The sequence below is a fragment of the Pseudorasbora parva genome, chromosome 17 (genome assembly GCF_024679245.1).
Source record: "Pseudorasbora parva isolate DD20220531a chromosome 17, ASM2467924v1, whole genome shotgun sequence".
NCBI classification, from domain to species: domain Eukaryota; kingdom Metazoa; phylum Chordata; class Actinopteri; order Cypriniformes; family Gobionidae; genus Pseudorasbora; species Pseudorasbora parva.
The window spans coordinates 40,285,012-40,303,680 of record NC_090188.1 but is presented as its reverse complement, the minus strand read 5'-3'; the positions used below and the strand labels follow the sequence as shown (position 1 = coordinate 40,303,680).

The window sequence follows — 18,669 nt, the reverse complement described above, 5'->3', positions numbered from 1 at the left end:
ACAAACACACACACTTGCAGACATCACTTTTAGCTAACAGAACTCACAAAAAAAACACTCTTATTTAGTGACATTAATGATTTTGTGCTCTAAAAACAACATGACAGAGCTGCCGACGGCTCCTGTAACCAAACGAGGTGTGTGTGTGGGTGTGTGTGTGTGTGTGTTATCCGGGAGAAGGGCCCATACAATACTGCCCTTTTGACGTCATTCAGGGCCATAATCTTAAAACAAAACAAAAAACAACTTTCCGAAACTTGTTGAAATCCTGAAGGGGTGCATTTGCCACAGAAATACTCTGTCATATGTCCAAACAATTTTTACATTTTGGCCATGTTTAGCATAAAAATCACCTTTTTAAAGTGTAAATAAGTCAGAATGCATGAAATAGCATTAAAACCCCCACCCCTTAAAAGAATACCTCAATATTTTCCAGGCTTTTGACAATATTCGAATGTAAATTTATTAGTTTTGAAATGTTTTAAAGGCTGTTTGTTATCCATCAGCAGCTGAACCATCATTTTAACCCTCAAAGCCATAACAGCCAGGTAGATTCCCAAAGTTTACAGCACGAATAAACAGACTCATGAAATGAATCAAACCTCCCGTCAATGAGCATTTTCACTTCTTAAAGGCCTATCATTTTTCTGCCACCTGCAGCACCAAATTAAATGCAATAAATAAAAAAATTCCCAAACACTCTCCTCATCTGCGATTGATCAGACAAACCCATTGTCCCGGAGCAAATGCCATTGGTTGAGGCCGTGATGTTTTGGTTGTAAAAAACTGGCACAGCCTTTAGGAAACTTGACTGCCAAACAATAAGTACATCAAAAGTATTGCAATCTAACGTCTCATGATTTTGTCATTATCACAAAGCATTATGTTTACATACGAGTATTGACATTCCTGACACTAGCACCCTTTTACGTCTTTCCAGAAAATAGCACAGCACTAATCCTCAAAGAAGATTACACCCGGGATATTAGTTGAGACAGCAAACACCAAATGTGGCTGAAAACTTCCTGAGCATGACGTTTCAATCTACTGTCGTTAACAAAGTTTTGTAGAGCATGTGCTTAAAAACACTGACAAGTAATTTATGTTCAAACCGAGGCAGTTGGAAAGTGATTTTCCAAAACTTTAGAAGCAAACGTTCAGTAACTCTGACAAGCATTTCATTTTCATCAGCTTAAAAAACAGCTTGTGCTAACCTCAGGGTGCTCACACAGTCTAGACGCCCATGAGGCAGATGTAGAGAGCTCAAGCAACTTAAAGCCTTAGAAATCTGGACCATTCTTAATTTCACTTCTAAATTCATGAACAGTCATGACGATAAACTGGTCAGGGGTCAGCAGTTAGTTCTGCTAGGCAATGCGCTGTATATCAGTGAACCCTGTACTTTCGTGAGACACAGGGCAACGTTTTAGGGACACAATGATACATGTATTGTTCTTCCTTAAGAGATACAATGAGTGTGCTTACATTCTCCCTCGTAATGCGATTATAATGGGATTTTATACTTTGATCAGACTAATGTGATTATGGTCATAATCGCAGTAACCATAATCACATTAAACTATGTGGTGCATTTTAATCACAATAAACATAAACATCACATTAGGTTACTCATTATTTTATGGTGTCTTTGTAACAGTGTAAGTACGGAGTAATATTAAGTAATTACATGCACTTACTATAGGGTTAGGGTTTGGTTTAGAGTTGTAATTACATGTAATTATGCATATTTTATTGTTATTACTATAGTAACTACATGTAACATATGTAATAATAAACAGCCAATATCCTAGTAATATGCATGATGATGTGTCTAAATAATAATATTTATTTAAATAATGTATTAATCAATCATTTACTTACACTTTCTAAATGATCTTATGGACCACTGACAACTCCTAAATAATTGGTCTATACATAAATGTAATAATTTAGAAATTATAAATTGATCATTAATAAAGCATGAAAATACAATTATTAAACACATGCTTATAAATAAAGAATAACGCATTTATAGCTGTATTTATAAACTGCTTATTAATGTCTATTAATGCTTGATAAATGATGAATTAACAATTTACTCATGCTTAAATTATTCACAGCATGCAGTTATTAAAAAGTGTTAACCCTTTTGGGTGTAATAATCCATTTAATAATTAATTAGGCTGTATCGTGATTCCTGTTTTTCCCATCCTCAAATTTAAGACCTCTTTGAATGATAATTAAGATATTAGTTACACCATTTAAGACTTTTTACCTTAAATTTCATAAAGCCTTGAGACTTTTTAAGGACCCATGGGGATGTTTTTATTTGCACACATGCTCCTAAATACATTTTACAGTTTGCACACATCTATTTTTCTGTCCTTTTATATTGCTTGCCCCCTTCCCAACAAGCACTTTGAAAGCGGGGTTCGTAACAGTATCAGTGTGTGTGGTGTTGTTGTGGCGGTGGCGTGGGGTGTGTTGATCGTTAGTAAATGTCCTGTCTGAAACCCCACTACCGATGAAAAGTTAGAGCTCACCCTACACAAAAAAATGTATTTCTATTGTCTACTTCTGTTATAAGATAAAGTTACCATGAATAGACTGTCTTTATTTGCATTGCTGCTGCTTGACAAGTCTTGAGCACTATTTCATTCACACAACCAAACCATTTACACTCGGCAACCACATGACTTGGCAGCTGTTTCCACGAAAATGACTTCACACTTACTGTGATTACAAACAACAGCTTTATGTCAATGCGCACACATGATTTCTGGACAGTAAATGTTATTGTGACAGTCACCTTCACAGGCTCCAGTGTAGCTGAGAAAGCGTCCTGCAGGGCACAGCATGCTAAACGCCACATCTCCTCAGTGAAAACAGGCCCTGCCGTTACCAGAACATACCTGGAAATCAAACACATCAAATCAGAACTGCTACTATACTGGAGACATAATAAACTAGTCTAACTATATTTTGCAGCATAACTTCAAGCCTTCTTCAATGAATATTTATCTTGAAAATAACCTGATAAGCACGTGTGATACATAGTGATCAATACTGATTGTCACACGGTAAAGTGATTTGAGTAGAGTTTGAAATTAACACACAGACACTTTATCACACACTGTCTCTCACACCAGAGATGGGCACTCGAGTTAGTGACTTGGACTCGAGTCGCATTTTATGAGACTTCAGACATGACTCAGGACTCGACCTGAATGACTTCAGACTTGACTTGACTCAACAAAAAAAGACTAAACAAGTTTTTAATCCTTATCTATCATAAATGAAAAATAAAAAAATAGCCTTATTTGAATATTTTAATATCTGCTTCACATGTGTGTGACATGGTAGATCAGACCCGTCATACAATTTGATTACGGATGTCCGTGTATTGCGCAAAAACACCAAAATGTCTTAAGAATCTCATGAAACATGACAGCATCCATCGTCCCATATGCTCTCACATTTGGATGTATTAACATGTCAGATCGCATTTCCACATTATTATGCAAAGAATGTGTGGAAAACAATTAAAGACATTGAAATAATTTTATGGGAAGTCGGATCCACAGGTTAGAGACATTAACTCTACTGTGGTTTAGCTGGGTGGCTCTTTTGGATTGCCAGTCTGTTAAAATAATGAATAAAACCTAACCTTTAAACCTAGCACAACATTTAACTTTTATCAATCTTTTTGCAGCTTTTCTCTCTTAATGTGCGTCTTCAAGAGATAGAAATATGTTAATCCATTTATTACTTAAAATGCATCTTTAAACATATCGCAATAAGCTTGAGCAACTTTTAAGGACTTTTTTGTATTTTAAATTATAATTAATTATATCGCAGGGGTGTCCAGTCCTGCTCCTGGAGGGCCACTGTCCTGCAAAGTTTAGCTCCAACCCCAATTAAACACACCTGTACCAGCTAATTAAGGTCATATTAGGCATACTAGAAACTTTAGCAGGTGTATTGAGGCAAGCTGGAGCTAAACTTTGCAGGACAGTGGCCCTCCAGGACTTTTAAAAGACCCCTGTTATATCGTGACAGACTGGATGCATCCCTTGCAACTTAGGACCTTTATTAAAAACAAAACAGATCGAAGAAAGGTCATACATTTTGTTTAAAAAAAATAAAAAAATAATAGAATTTTTAAATATGAGATTTTTTTTTTAAGACATATAATTACATGAAACTCGACTGGGACTCGTGACAGAAGGCACCAGACTTGACTCAGACTCCAGCGATAAAGACTTCAGACTTGACTCAGACTCCAGCGATAAAGACTTCAGACTTGACTCAGACTCCAGAGATAAAGCCTGAAGTCGTTATCACTGGAGTCTGAGTCAAGACTGAAGTCTTTATAGCTGGAGTCTGAGTCAAGACTGAAGTCTTTATTGCTGGAGTCTGAGTCAAGACTGAAGTCTTTATTGCTGGAGTCTGAGTCAAGACTGAAGTCTTTATTGCTGGAGTCTGAGTCAAGTCTGAAGTCGTTATCACTGGAGTCTGAGTCAAGTCTGAAGTCTTTATCACTGGAGTCTGAGTCAAGTCTGAAGTCTTTATCTCTGGAGTCTGAGTCAAGTCTGAAGTCTTTATCACTGGAGTCTGAGTCAAGTCTGAAGTCTTTATTGCTGGAGTCTGAGTCAAGTCTAAAGTCTTTATCACTGGAGTCTGAGTCAAGTCTGAAGTCTTTATTGCTGGAGTCTGAGTCAAGACTGAAGTCTTTATCACTGGAGTCTGAGTCAAGTCTGAAGTCTTTATCACTGGAGTCTGAGTCAAGTCTGAAGTCTTTATCACTGGAGTCTGAGTCAAGTCTGAAGTCTTTATCACTGGAGTCTGAGTCAAGTCTGAAGTCTTTATTGCTGGAGTCTGAGTCAAGTCTAAAGTCTTTATCACTGGAGTCTGAGTCAAGTCTGAAGTCTTTATTGCTGGAGTCTGAGTCAAGACTGAAGTCTTTATCACTGGAGTCTGAGTCAAGTCTGAAGTCTTTATCACTGGAGTCTGAGTCAAGTCTGAAGTCTTTATCACTGGAGTCTGAGTCAAGTCTGAAGTCTTTATTGCTGGAGTCTGAGTCAAGTCTAAAGTCTTTATCACTGGAGTCTGAGTCAAGTCTGAAGTCTTTATTGCTGGAGTCTGAGTCAAGACTGAAGTCTTTATCACTGGAGTCTGAGTCAAGTCTGAAGTCTTTATTGCTGGAGTCTGAGTCAAGTCTGAAGTCTTTATTGCTGGAGTCTGAGTCAAGTCTGAAGTCTTTATTGCTGGAGTCTGAGTCAAGACTGAAGTCGTTATCACTGGAGTCTGAGTCAAGTCTGAAGTCTTTATTGCTGGAGTCTGAGTCAAGACTGAAGTCGTTATCACTGGAGTCTGAGTCAAGTCTGAAGTCTTTATAGCTGGAGTCTGAGTCAAGACTGAAGTCTTTATTGCTGGAGTCTGAGTCAAGACTGAAGTCTTTATTGCTGGAGTCTGAGTCAAGACTGAAGTCTTTATTGCTGGAGTCTGAGTCAAGACTGAAGTCTTTATTGCTGGAGTCTGAGTCAAGACTGAAGTCTTTATTGCTGGAGTCTGAGTCAAGACTGAAGTCGTTATCACTGGAGTCTGAGTCAAGTCTGAAGTCTTTATCACTGGAGTCTGAGTCAAGTCTGAAGTCTTTATTGCTGGAGTCTGAGTCAAGTCTAAAGTCTTTATCACTGGAGTCTGAGTCAAGTCTGAAGTCTTTATTGCTGGAGTCTGAGTCAAGACTGAAGTCTTTATCACTGGAGTCTGAGTCAAGTCTGAAGTCTTTATCACTGGAGTCTGAGTCAAGTCTGAAGTCTTTATCACTGGAGTCTGAGTCAAGTCTGAAGTCTTTATTGCTGGAGTCTGAGTCAAGTCTAAAGTCTTTATCACTGGAGTCTGAGTCAAGTCTGAAGTCTTTATTGCTGGAGTCTGAGTCAAGACTGAAGTCTTTATCACTGGAGTCTGAGTCAAGTCTGAAGTCTTTATCACTGGAGTCTGAGTCAAGTCTGAAGTCTTTATCACTGGAGTCTGAGTCAAGTCTGAAGTCTTTATCACTGGAGTCTGAGTCAAGTCTGAAGTCTTTATTGCTGGAGTCTGAGTCAAGTCTAAAGTCTTTATCACTGGAGTCTGAGTCAAGTCTGAAGTCTTTATTGCTGGAGTCTGAGTCAAGACTGAAGTCTTTATCACTGGAGTCTGAGTCAAGTCTGAAGTCTTTATCACTGGAGTCTGAGTCAAGTCTGAAGTCTTTATCACTGGAGTCTGAGTCAAGTCTGAAGTCTTTATTGCTGGAGTCTGAGTCAAGTCTAAAGTCTTTATCACTGGAGTCTGAGTCAAGTCTGAAGTCTTTATTGCTGGAGTCTGAGTCAAGACTGAAGTCTTTATCACTGGAGTCTGAGTCAAGTCTGAAGTCTTTATTGCTGGAGTCTGAGTCAAGTCTGAAGTCTTTATTGCTGGAGTCTGAGTCAAGTCTGAAGTCTTTATTGCTGGAGTCTGAGTCAAGACTGAAGTCGTTATCACTGGAGTCTGAGTCAAGTCTGAAGTCTTTATTGCTGGAGTCTGAGTCAAGACTGAAGTCGTTATCACTGGAGTCTGAGTCAAGTCTGAAGTCTTTATTGCTGGAGTCTGAGTCAAGACTGAAGTCGTTATCACTGGAGTCTGAGTCAAGTCTGAAGTCTTTATTGCTGGAGTCTGAGTCAAGTCTGAAGTCTTTATTGCTGGAGTCTGAGTCAAGACTGAAGTCTTTATTGCTGGAGTCTGAGTCAAGTCAGACGTCTTTATTGCTGGAGTCTGAGTCAAGTCTGAAGTCTTTATCGCTGGAGTCTGAGTCAAGTCTGAAGTCTTTATTGCTGGAGTCTGAGTCAAGTCTGAAGTCTTTATTGCTGGAGTCTGAGTCAAGACTGAAGTCTTTATCACTGGAGTCTGAGTCAAGTCTGAAGTCTTTATTGCTGGAGTCTGAGTCAAGACTGAAGTCTTTATTGCTGGAGTCTGAGTCAAGACTGAAGTCTTTATTGCTGGAGTCTGAGTCAAGACTGAAGTCGTTATCACTGGAGTCTGAGTCAAGTCTGAAGTCTTTATCACTGGAGTCTGAGTCAAGACTGAAGTCGTTATCACTGGAGTCTGAGTCAAGTCTGAGGTCTTTATCACTGGAGTCTGAGTCAAGACTGAAGTCTTTATCACTGGAGTCCGAGTCAAGTCTGAAGTCTTTATCCCTGGAATCCGAGTCAAGTCTTTATTGCTGGAGTCTGAGTCAAGTCTGAAGGCTTTATTGCTGGAGTCTGAGTCAAGTCTGAAGGCTTTATCACTCTGACTCGGACTCCAGTGATAAAGACTTCAGACTTGACTTGGACTCCAGTGATTAAGACTTCAGACTTGACTCAGACTCCAGATGAAAGACTTGTGAGCATCTCTTTCTGTCTCTCTCTCTCTCTCTCTCTCTCACACACACACACACACACACACACACACACACACACACACACACACACACACACACACACACACACACACATACACACACATACACACACACACACACACACACCTAATACAGGAGCAGCCCACTCTGGAAATGGTCTCGGCTGGTTCTGCCACACAGGACACCAGAAGTTTGAAGAGATCTTTCAGCATCAAGTTAATCAGATTCTCATAGCCAATATCTACAAAACAAAGTCATACAATTTATATTTATATACATACACATCCCAATTTCACACTTAAAACTCACCAACTTAAAACTCCTGCACATATCTGTAATAAATATCATGAAATTTAAATAAGACTATATAAACAGGTCAACACAAATATGAACTGTAATTATTGATTTGAGAGCTTAACCTGAATGTATGAAGCTGTGAATATGTTCCACCACCAGTTCACAGGACAGTCCGATGGCATGCTTGAAGTTTGCCGCAGCAATGTCCCAGTACGAGTGGTCGCCATGGCTTCGTTGAAGCCACAGTGACATGACAGGCAGAAGGAGCTGGATGACAGAGAAGATGGCAAAGCCAGGCCCTGTGGAGGAGGAAGATGATTTTGTGTGTTTGTTTTTGTTTCTGCAGCAGTGTGATTGAGAGTAGAGTTATTCACAGAAGTCTCACCTGGTATCTTGGTGACCTCACGCAGAAGTTCAAAAAGCAGCTCAAGTGTAGGTGGCTGATGCTGACGAGGACAGTTTGACACGGCTGCCGTCAGCTGCTCCAACAGAAGAATCCACACCTGGATCAGTCCTGCACACACAAAACCAATTACCTTTATGCACCAGTAATACAATGCACTAAGGTAAGAACTAAGAAATTGTTAGAAGATAATGAGGTAACACCTTAGAATAAAGTCTTGTTTGTTAACATTAGTTAATGCATTAACCAACAAGAAAAAACCCACAGGTATAAAAGTGTACCTCATCCTCTTTCTTGTCTTCGGGATCTGTTTGCTTGAAGTATGTGTAAGGAGCACACACGTTTAGTTTTTGAGGGAACTGAATGCACACATTGTAAGGATTTATCAAGGAAAAAGCTCCTTCGCTTCACCCATGTTCTCAAGGGATATAGGTCATGCATTTGGTTTGCATTGGATGCATTTGCATGTTACTAGTGTAAAGTAGTGTTTGCACGAGTGCATTCAGCTCTCGCGGGAGTTGAAGGCACTAGTAGAGATGAATTCGCGAAGTTCTCATATGATTGTTTGCAAGCCTTCTCAGCCCCTGCTTTCAAAAGGAAGCATTGTTAGGCCTCCTCTCACTATAGCGAGTTCTCTTATGAAGCCTCTGCTCCCTAAGAACTCTGCTTAAATAGCTGGTCTAAGTTGTTAGGTTTTGCAAAGTCTCCTTGGTAAGCTATTCAGAGAGTAGGGCGTAGATAGGCCTCCTCTCGCTTTAGAGAGTCGTCATTCTGAGGCCTCCGTCCTTGAAGCTCGGCCAGGCACTGGTGCCAATATGTTTGCCCTTTGTGAGCCTTTATGGCTGCAACTTGGGTTCTGGAGTGCTGCTAGGTTTCCTTTCACCTAGAGCATCATCCTTCTGAGGCCTCCGCTTCCTAGAGCTCTGCTGAAATAGCAGGCTCTATGAGTCTCCTTGGGAAGCGGTCTCTAGTGTAGGATGTAGTAGTTATCTTCTCTCTTTAGAGAGAAATCATGCTGAGGCCTCTGTCCTTAGAGCTCAGGCAGGCAGTGGAGCCAATATGTTTGGCTCTTTGTGAGCCTTTATGAGTACCGCTTAGGGTCTGGAGTGGTGCTAGGTTTCCTCTCTCATGGAGCGCCATCCTTTTGAGGCCTCTGCTTTCTAAAACTCTGCTGAGATAGCAGGCTCTGTGAGCCTCCTTGGGAAGCTGTCTTGAGTGTAAGGTGTAGTAGTTCTCCTCCCCCTTATGAGACTAATTATGTAGAGGCCTATATACTTAGGGCAAGGCCAGGCAGTAGTGTCAAATTGTTAGTATCTCTGTGAACCTCCTTGGCTACTGCCTTTACAGGAGAGTGAGGCTGAGGCCTCCAGCATTATCAAGTTGCTAGGCGCTCTGTGCACCTCCTTGATGACTTTTCTTAGCGATGGGCACAGAAGGCCTCCTCTCCCTTTAGCGAGTCGCCATGCTGAGGCCTCTGACCATAGAGCTTGGCTAGGCAGTAGTGCCTAGTAGTGTTTTTGGGCTCTACTGAGTCTGCTTTGCTACTACCTTTAATTTGAGAATTGCTAGGCCACCGTTCCCTATAGAGAGTTGTCCTTTAATGCCTCCACTCCTCAGAGCTCCGCCTGAATAGCAATTCCGAATTGTAGGCTCTCTGTGAGCCTCCATGGAAGCAGTCCTGAGCATGGAAGGTAGTTTGGTCTCCTCTCACTTTAGAGAGTTGTCATGCTAAGACCTCCATTCTTAGAGCTTGTCTAGGCAGTGGTACTGGGTAACAGGTTCTCTGCGAACCTCCATGGTACTCCTGGTACTCTAGTCCTCTACTCTCCTGAGCTCTCCCCGCTTCCCAGTGTCAAGTTGCTAGAACATCTATGAAGCCTCCTTGACAGGAATTGGATGTAGCTAGGCCTCCTCTATGCTAAGGCCTCCATCCACTGAGCTCAGCCAGCGGGTAAGTTGCTAGGCTCAATGTGAGCCTCCTTGGCTACTGCATTTAAACCGGAGCATTGCAAGGCCTCCTCTCAAGTTTAAAGCCTCTATTATCGTTTAAACAGTTCCCAGTACAAATAAATTCGGACTTTGCATTCAACCAAGAATGTTGTTAAAAAATAAGAATAAAAATATACATAATTAAGTAGAAGAAACATTTAAATTACAAATAAATTACAAATATACAAACTCACTACTCAAAGTATTTGTGAAAGTCTGGGGGTCTCACTGAAGAACGTTATCCTGCTGAGACCTCCAATCCACAGAGCTCCACCAATTCTGAGTTGTAGGCTCACTGTCAGCCTCCTTTGAATATATATCCTGAGTGTAGGACGTAGTTAAGCCTACTCTCACTTTAGAGAATCATCATGCTGAGGCCTCCATTCTTAGAGCTCAGCTAGGCAGTGGTACTGAGTTTCAGGTTCTCTGTGTGTCTTCTTGGTAATCCTGGGTTGGGAATGTTGTTAAGCCTCCTTTCCCCTCAGCTCTGCTAGATATTGTGTCAAGCTTGCTGGCCCTTTTATGTAGCCTTCTTGACAGGAATATAGTGTTATCCACCCTATGAGCTCAGCCTATGAGCTCAGCCTTTACCTTTTTAATGGAATATTTTCACTTTAAGGACTTCTCGGGAATACCAAGCCCTTTAATTGCTTTGGGCTGTGGCCGTAAGGAATTACATTATATGACAGCCAGGGGTGTGTATCTTAGGGATTGAGACTCCTTTAAGAGTAATTGACTGTAATGTCAGCCAATAAGACATTCATCCCTTCAGCATGGCAAAGTGTGTAGTTGTTCCCCATAATGTCCTCAAGAGGATGCAATGCAAGTTCCCATTCGAAAGGGAACGTCTCAAGTTACACATGTAACCATGGTTCCCTAAGAAGGGGAATGAGACACTGCATCTCTTTGCCATGCTTGAGGCATTTCTGTGCATCAAGGTCATGGTCATGTTTAGACTCGTGCTACATACACCGGTCATGCCTGAAGGCAGTCTCAATAGTGTCCTCAAGAGGATGTAGTGCGAGTTCACATTCAAAAGGAAACTTTATTTTTATAAATAAAAATAACAAAGAATAATAAAACAGAAAGCACCATTTTCTCGACATTTCGACAACACAAACAAAACTCTTCCAGTCTCAGCTACAAATAGGAGGATCAAAGTAGACGTTGTTCACAGGCAGCCAATGAAGACCATAGGCTGGCATTATGCAAATTCGTTACAAACCTACATAGGTTTGAGCTGGAAGTAAGACTGGAGTTACTGACGACTCGTTTCAGGCAGTTCAGAATCGCTTCTTTCTTTGGGGAGACAATAACTTAATTTATCTGCAGTTTGATATTTGAAACTTTGCAGATCTTTTACATACACAAACAGCTTATTACATTACACACTGCATGAAAGGTAATATCTGAAAAAGCATAACAGGGGCACTTTAAATTCCTAAACCTACACTTAACTATGATAAATTAAAATAAGCTGATAACATCACTGTTTTCTCCAGTACGACTGTACAGCCAAATCTAATTTTGTTGCAATATTATCCTGTTTGACACTGTGAAGCTGCTTTGACATAATCGTGATTGTAAAAGCGCTATATAAATAAAGTTGATTGATTGATTGACTTAGCCATATACTGTAACTTCACCTGTATCATATGTGCTATCTTGATATGAACGATACCTCAAAGATTAAGTAAATAAATCACCTGTATCATCATCAAACTCTGCTAAAACACAGTCCATGCCATCCTCACTGCTCACGGATCTCTCCTGAACTCTCAGTGGGAGGCTGGCCAGTCGCGCACCCAAGAAAACTGGCTTGGAAGGCATCTTATAGATTTTGGCAAGCAGCTGCAAAATAATCCATAATAAACACCGATCTACAGGTTACTCTTTTCATAGGGAAAAATCATTCTTTGACCTAAATCTACATTAGAAAAAGTGTTTAAAGTGTGTACATCGTTTATAGACAGAAATTCGTAAATCTTGCCCACCTGTGAACATTTCCTCAAATAGTCCAGGGCAGGCAGGCACAGATCTGTTGAGCTGTATCCACTGGCATGAACACAGTCCCCGATCTCCTTATAGTCCACCTCTCCTACAAATAATCACATAGCATGTCAAATTTACTTTAGATCCTATTAATCACATTTCACTTACTTATCAGTAAGATTAGCACTCAACAATGTCACTCCAATGTGTGTTCAACAGGATACATTATTACAACAGTATTTAATGCTTGATTGTAAAAATGAGAGGGCTAAAACAATGATTAAACATTGTTCATGCTAAATTTTTTATCAGAAATGTAAAATAATCAGATTGGAACAACGGGGCTAAAGACACAAGGGGTTAAAAGGCTCCTCTGATTGTATTTTCCTCTAAACCACTAGATGCCACAGCACTTTCCAAAACATCCGCTTTTCAAGATGCATGTGGAAATTTGAATGATCCTTGATTTGATCTTATTATTGATAATATTTATGCATTATTTTTTTAAATGTTGTAGATTCACGTAAGTAGCAAATGAGAATATCTCAAATGTTTTACTATTTTGAAACAAAGGTCTTCTTAATGATTTTCAGCTTAAAGCAATAGTTTTTCAATAACGGAAGAATATGTATTAATATGGTATTTGGGGTAAAAGGCGCCACTGCGGTTAGGGGAAAAGACAATAATTATTATGATGATAAACAGCAGCTGACTTTTCCATTTGTTGACATGACATGGTTAGATTCAGATAAATATCATGTATTGTGTTGTTTTAAAAATATATTTTTATATGGTAAAAAAAAGACTGCATTCATATAGCGCTTTCAACAGACCTAAGGCCATCCAAAGCACTTCACATCGTGCCTCACATTCACCAATTTATACACCGACGGCGGCGTCAGCCGATATCTAATATAAAGTGCACATATAATTTAAAGTGAACAAGTATCTGGTAACCCATAGGAGCAAAACACTGTGGTTGATAAAAGAGCAGCTCACCTAAACCTTTCACAAACTTCATAAGGCACATGATGTAGTCAGTGGCGGCGTTGGCAAACACCTGGATGTTGTCTGTGTTAATGAAGGCTTCGAAGACATCAAACACAGGTGCCTGTGACTTCCCTGCACATGTAAAGAATGAAGCACAAATGCATTTCAGAATGATTAATGGTTGACTTTTCTGGTTCGTTGTGACAAGCTACTTTTCTGATGTGACAAGCATGGCGAATGACTAATGCATTCACAAAAAATATTATTCATTATTATAGGTTTATTATATTTGTATTCGGGAAAATAATACATTTTCAAAAAGATAGATTTATCAAAAACCAAATTTAAAATTAAAACCAAAATTTACTGTATATATTTCTACCTCACTGTTGGTGACAAAATTATCACTTTCAAAAAGAGCTTCAAACACTTTCCCCATCTTACATTGGTTGGAGAAATATATAGTCCCGCCCTGAACTATAATTGGATAAGCTGCGTTTGAAGCGGTTGCAAAATGCACACCTGTAACCATGAAGTCTATATTACTGTGCAAAGTTGATGTGCAATCATAAGCCTACAATTATGCTAATGAACAATATTACTTGGTGAAATAATTATGGTTAATCTTCAGATTAGGGTCAAATTCTCTCCATTAACTAAATATTAACTATGACTTTTGCCTCAATAAACTCCTAATTACTGATTGTTAATCATATTATTATTATTATTAATAGTCACCAATAGCTAGGTATTGGGTCAGATTAGGGATGTAGAATATGGTCATGCAGAATAAGGCATTAATATGTGCTTTATAAGTAATTAAAGCCAATATCCTAGTAATATGCATAATAATAGGACACTAGTTAGTAGTGAGATTTGGACTCTAAACTAAAGTGTTACCATAATTGTCTATTCAATTAGCATTATAAATAATTGTCTTTTTTAAATGTTTTTTTTTTTAATGTCTGCTTTGTTTTTTTCGTCTAAATGTGCTGTAGAAATAAGCATAACTAATCTTTTATCATAATGCTGCTATTGATGCTTAATGCTATAAAAGCAATAAGTCATGAAAGGTAGTGTAGAGTTAAGGGGATTTGCACCATTCAAGACCACTGTGAGGTAAAATCCATATGATGCATGTTTTGCATTAATGCATAATATACTGTATCACACAAAGAACTAACAATAAAGTAAACTTCACAGACCCATTGAATATTCTCCTATCAGGTAATCCTTCATATCCGTTTTGTTTCCATGCACAGTTCGGAGAGCACTGAAGAGCGGCCTCCAGCCAGACTGGATCTGAGCTGAACACATCTCCACCAGCTCTCCAATGGATGTGATCACCTACGGACCACAGCCGACAGAAGCATGAGACACAGCAGTCAGCCCTCTATAGGGTTACTACATGCAGAATATGCAGCATTGAGACAGGTTTTTAACCCATCTTTCAGTTTGACCATGTGACTTGTCAGACCTGATCTTGGACGTCTTCGTCACAGAGCTCCAGCTGCATGATGTGCTCAAAAGGCCTGAAGAGAGCTTCATTAAAATGAAAGTGTGACAGCTCTGCCCAGCTGCTCAGAACCTCCATCAGAACATCATGGATGAAGGACACGGCCTTCTGGGAAACGTGGCGCTCCTTATGACAGGCCGCCTGTGGGGATACAGTCAAAGAAAAGGGCTGATATTTGTTTTGTTGAAAGCTTTCCATGTTCTTACTAAAAATCAATTTCCTTTTGGAGAAAATGAATAGAATTTTTCCTTCCACCTGCTCTAAGAAACCTCCCCTTTAAAGAAATATTCACCTTATCTATTGTCAAAATGTTAAAGATCTTATTGTAACCTTTTCATACGTGCATTTTATTTATATTTTGAGCTTTTGTGTTTACTCAAAATGTCATAACTGATCTGCAGTGAAAACAACTGCAGTCACATATACAGGACTCCAATCATTTCGCCCAATTAAAAAGTCAATTCCCCACGGACAAAATCAAGTGAATGTTTTTTTTTTTTTTCAAAAGCCGTTTTATCCGGATACACGGGGCAATAAAGAAGAAGAGACTTGTAACATCCGTTTTATACCAACTTTTAAACTTGCATGCATCCACTTTTGAGTGCTATGCCCACTTCTCAACATCCGATGCACAGAACCAAGTCCCCGCCTACATTTAATCTTTTTCTGATAATCCGTTACACTCAAGCGGCAACCTCCCGTGATCTCTCTTGAAGCCAATACGGAAGTAATGTAAACTGCAATTCCTCGACTGGCCACTAGGGACCGGCTCCAGAAGGAGCAGAATCTCATTGAGCCCCATGTTAAAATTCTCAACTTTACAGCAGAAAAAAACATGTTTACAGCCTGGGACAAATTGTGGTTTTGGCTTATAAGGCTAATTTTGATCTTCATGACAACTGTGAGGGGGGTGAATTTTTTTATAACTCATTCGTTTACGTTATAGAAAGCCTTAAGGTTCTGCATAATTAAGGGCGTGGTTACAAGTGGATAGCCATTTATTCGCCGTCTATAGTCATTGCGTCACCTCAGCTCCGCCCACATCCCGCCTCTTTGCCCATTTTCTGTTATCCAGGAGAGACACGCGATGACTCGCTCACAAGATGGCGACACCCAGTTTGCCCTTACTTTAAGCTTCAGAACGGCTTATCGGAATCCTATGGGGACGTCACGGACACTACGTCCATATTTTTTTACAGTCTATGGTTACACTTGGATGCATGTCACAATACAGAAGAAAAGATCTGATGCTACTTCCATTTCATCGCATTTTTAAGAATGAATTAACCATGAGTTTTTTTGTTTTATACCTCCACCAGGTGGGGCGCCACCACACTCCAGGCTCTCATCATGTGCAGCAGCGGCCTGCTCTTGTTCTTTACAATGCGAAGCATGGCTTCTCCCAGCCGGAAGAGGTGGAGGGCGCTGCGCTTGTCCTGGGTCGACTTCGCCTCCCCTTTAAGGAAAACACAATGAGGTGAAGGAAAAAAGTGGTTTTAAAATTCCTAAAAAAGTCTAAATTGTTGTTCCTTTGTAACCATTAGTGAAATAAGGTGCATAAACTTGGTACTAGAATCATTTTATATTGGTTGAATATAAGACGAGAACTTTGTTCAACTCTGATACCAAAATCTGGAACTTGTTGAATACAGTTATACAGAATACAATACAAAACCTTTTTTCTGACTGATTAATATCACACAAATATACACAAAATACACAAATGACACACACAAGCATGTATATATTTAAGAAAATTGTGTTTATATATATTTATTATATATATATATATATATATATATATATACACACATACCCACACATGCAAACATGTCTTAAATATATACAAGTGTGCATTTATAAATACACATAATAATTATACACAGTGCACACATAAATTACTTTTATTTTGAACGAGATTAATTGATTTGACAGCATAACTATAAACATGAAAAAAAAAAATTAATATAAATATAAATATATATAATATAAATATATAAAAAAATATATATATACAGAGCTGCCAACTTTTCAAAAAAACTTAGAGTGAGATTTGGTGGGGCCAACCAAAATGTTGCCGTACAAAGCAAAAATTGCAAAAATAAATAAACAAATAAATAATAATAATCATAATAGCTCTCTATATATGCATCAGCATTTGAATGGGGCACTATTGTTTGTTTGTTTTTTGCATCTATATGACAGTTTGTACATCCTATAGACACACACAATTTTAAAGCACTATAGAGACAGTGGCGTAACTTAGTAATGACGGGCCCAGTGAGGCCAGTGAGGGTATGACAAAAATGGTAACACTTTAGTTTAGGGTCCAACTCTATATAAGGATATTGGCTGTTTATTGTTACTTATAAATCAAATATTAAGGCCTTATTCTGTATAAGACCTACATCCCTTAATCATAATAAAGGCACGGTTTTATAATCACTGAGATTCCAAATGTGAGGTAGTTAGGGGGGTTCGGGGGCATGCACCCCCGAGAAAATTTTGATTTCTATGATCTACATATGTGCATTTTGATATGTTCTGAAGACCAACATTTTTTGATAACAATAGCTTAAAAACCATGTCAGGGACAATTTTCGTCAGTGATGAAAGTAAATCTGGTTAACTGATATTTATGTTTTATGAATCATTTTCATAGACACGTTAATTTATTGAAGGCTACAGGGAAAGGTAACTACATTTATTAAATTAATTCACAATATGCACACATTCATTAGGCTACTAATCTTATGCCCAATACAGGCAGAAAAAAACTGAGCTATTTAATTTACTGAAGGCTACAAATGGAATTGATTTAGACCATTTTAGTTGGCCGTCCATGATTCAGACCAACTAAAATCAGTAGCTTAGTTTGGTATAGTTATTTTTGCGTGCATCTCTCTCCAACACACACGCTCATATTCTTGATCATACTTTGCTTTGGGGTTAAAAAAAAACTGGCTACCTTCACAGCGTTATACTGTTAATGAACATCCCGACACCGTTTAGATGAATCGCCTATATGTGAATATGTGCTGTGCAATTATTATTTAAAAAAAATAAATAAATAAAAAAACAACAACAAATTCGACATTTTAAAGAGAAAGCGTCTAATCTGATCATATCAAATATGGATACGTTTGCACCAGCTCTGCAATTTAGCACTCCAGACAAGTTACATTTATTACACTTTATAAAATATAGCATAGCCTTTTGCTTTAAAGGCACACATATAATAACTATCTATAGGCCTAATTAAAACATGTATTCAAGAAATGTTGTAAAAACGGACAGACTTAGCCTATCATTTCAGCTTTAATGGAAGGCCCCGGAAACAGGCAAAAGGTTTCGTTACGCACGTCAATCCCGCCGGCGAGCTCTGATGTCCTCACTAGTCATGATAGCGGATATCATTTTTGGTCATTCAGATAAATGTCAGACATAATTTATAATAAACTTACAATAACAACAAAACTTTGTGCTTTTGTAAAATAAATAAAAACGGTGCACTTTCTGTCTGCGAGAGAATCTGAAACTCACTGAATACTTATCACATAACATAAACATGAAACACACGTCTAGAGAAAGCTTGAAATTGCTACTTTTAAATCAAACAATTCACATTTTAGAGGGAAGTGTGAGTGGAGAGCACTGGCATACAACGGAATATCTAGCGCAGCGTCACACCAGTCTGCTTCGCTCACATGCTCTGATGAGAAGGTGGTCAGTATCCTAAGCGTGGCGGTTGAGTGCGAATGCCGTGTGATTTTCGAATCTGAAACCAGTGCATTTCATTTGAAATGTGAGTGTCACAATATCCTGTGGAGTCACTGTCGCCAGTGGCCCGTTTGCGATGTGGGTAGGGTTGCACTGAAGTTACGCCCCCTGACTAGAGCCATGAATTGATTATACATCAGCAACCTACACCATACTTTTACAAGGAAGACAAAGGAAAAAAATCTGTCTGTCCTGTCTGTTGTGCGGCTCTTTTTTTGCTGTGGCTGATCTAAAAAAAAAAGTTTTGTTGTAAAACTACTTTAAGTAGTTAAGTTACATTCA

The 18,669-nt window shown here is 39.0% G+C and overlaps 1 protein-coding gene across 2 annotated transcripts in view; it reads right to left on the bottom strand.

The window, feature by feature from the left end:
- The window catches only part of arfgef3 (ARFGEF family member 3), a 69,657-nt gene that overhangs the window by 13,131 nt on the left and 37,857 nt on the right, over positions 1-18,669 (bottom strand). For both annotated transcript variants that reach the window (XM_067422559.1, XM_067422560.1), the window contains 10 exons: positions 15,918-16,063; positions 14,569-14,748; positions 14,297-14,438; positions 13,101-13,223; positions 12,104-12,207; positions 11,816-11,960; positions 8,103-8,231; positions 7,840-8,016; positions 7,547-7,661; positions 2,810-2,912 (listed from right to left, as the gene is read on the bottom strand). In XM_067422559.1, the coding sequence (XP_067278660.1) occupies positions 2,810-2,912; positions 7,547-7,661; positions 7,840-8,016; positions 8,103-8,231; positions 11,816-11,960; positions 12,104-12,207; positions 13,101-13,223; positions 14,297-14,438; positions 14,569-14,748; positions 15,918-16,063 (1,364 nt within the window). The remainder of the gene's footprint in view (positions 1-2,809; positions 2,913-7,546; positions 7,662-7,839; positions 8,017-8,102; positions 8,232-11,815; positions 11,961-12,103; positions 12,208-13,100; positions 13,224-14,296; positions 14,439-14,568; positions 14,749-15,917; positions 16,064-18,669) is intronic.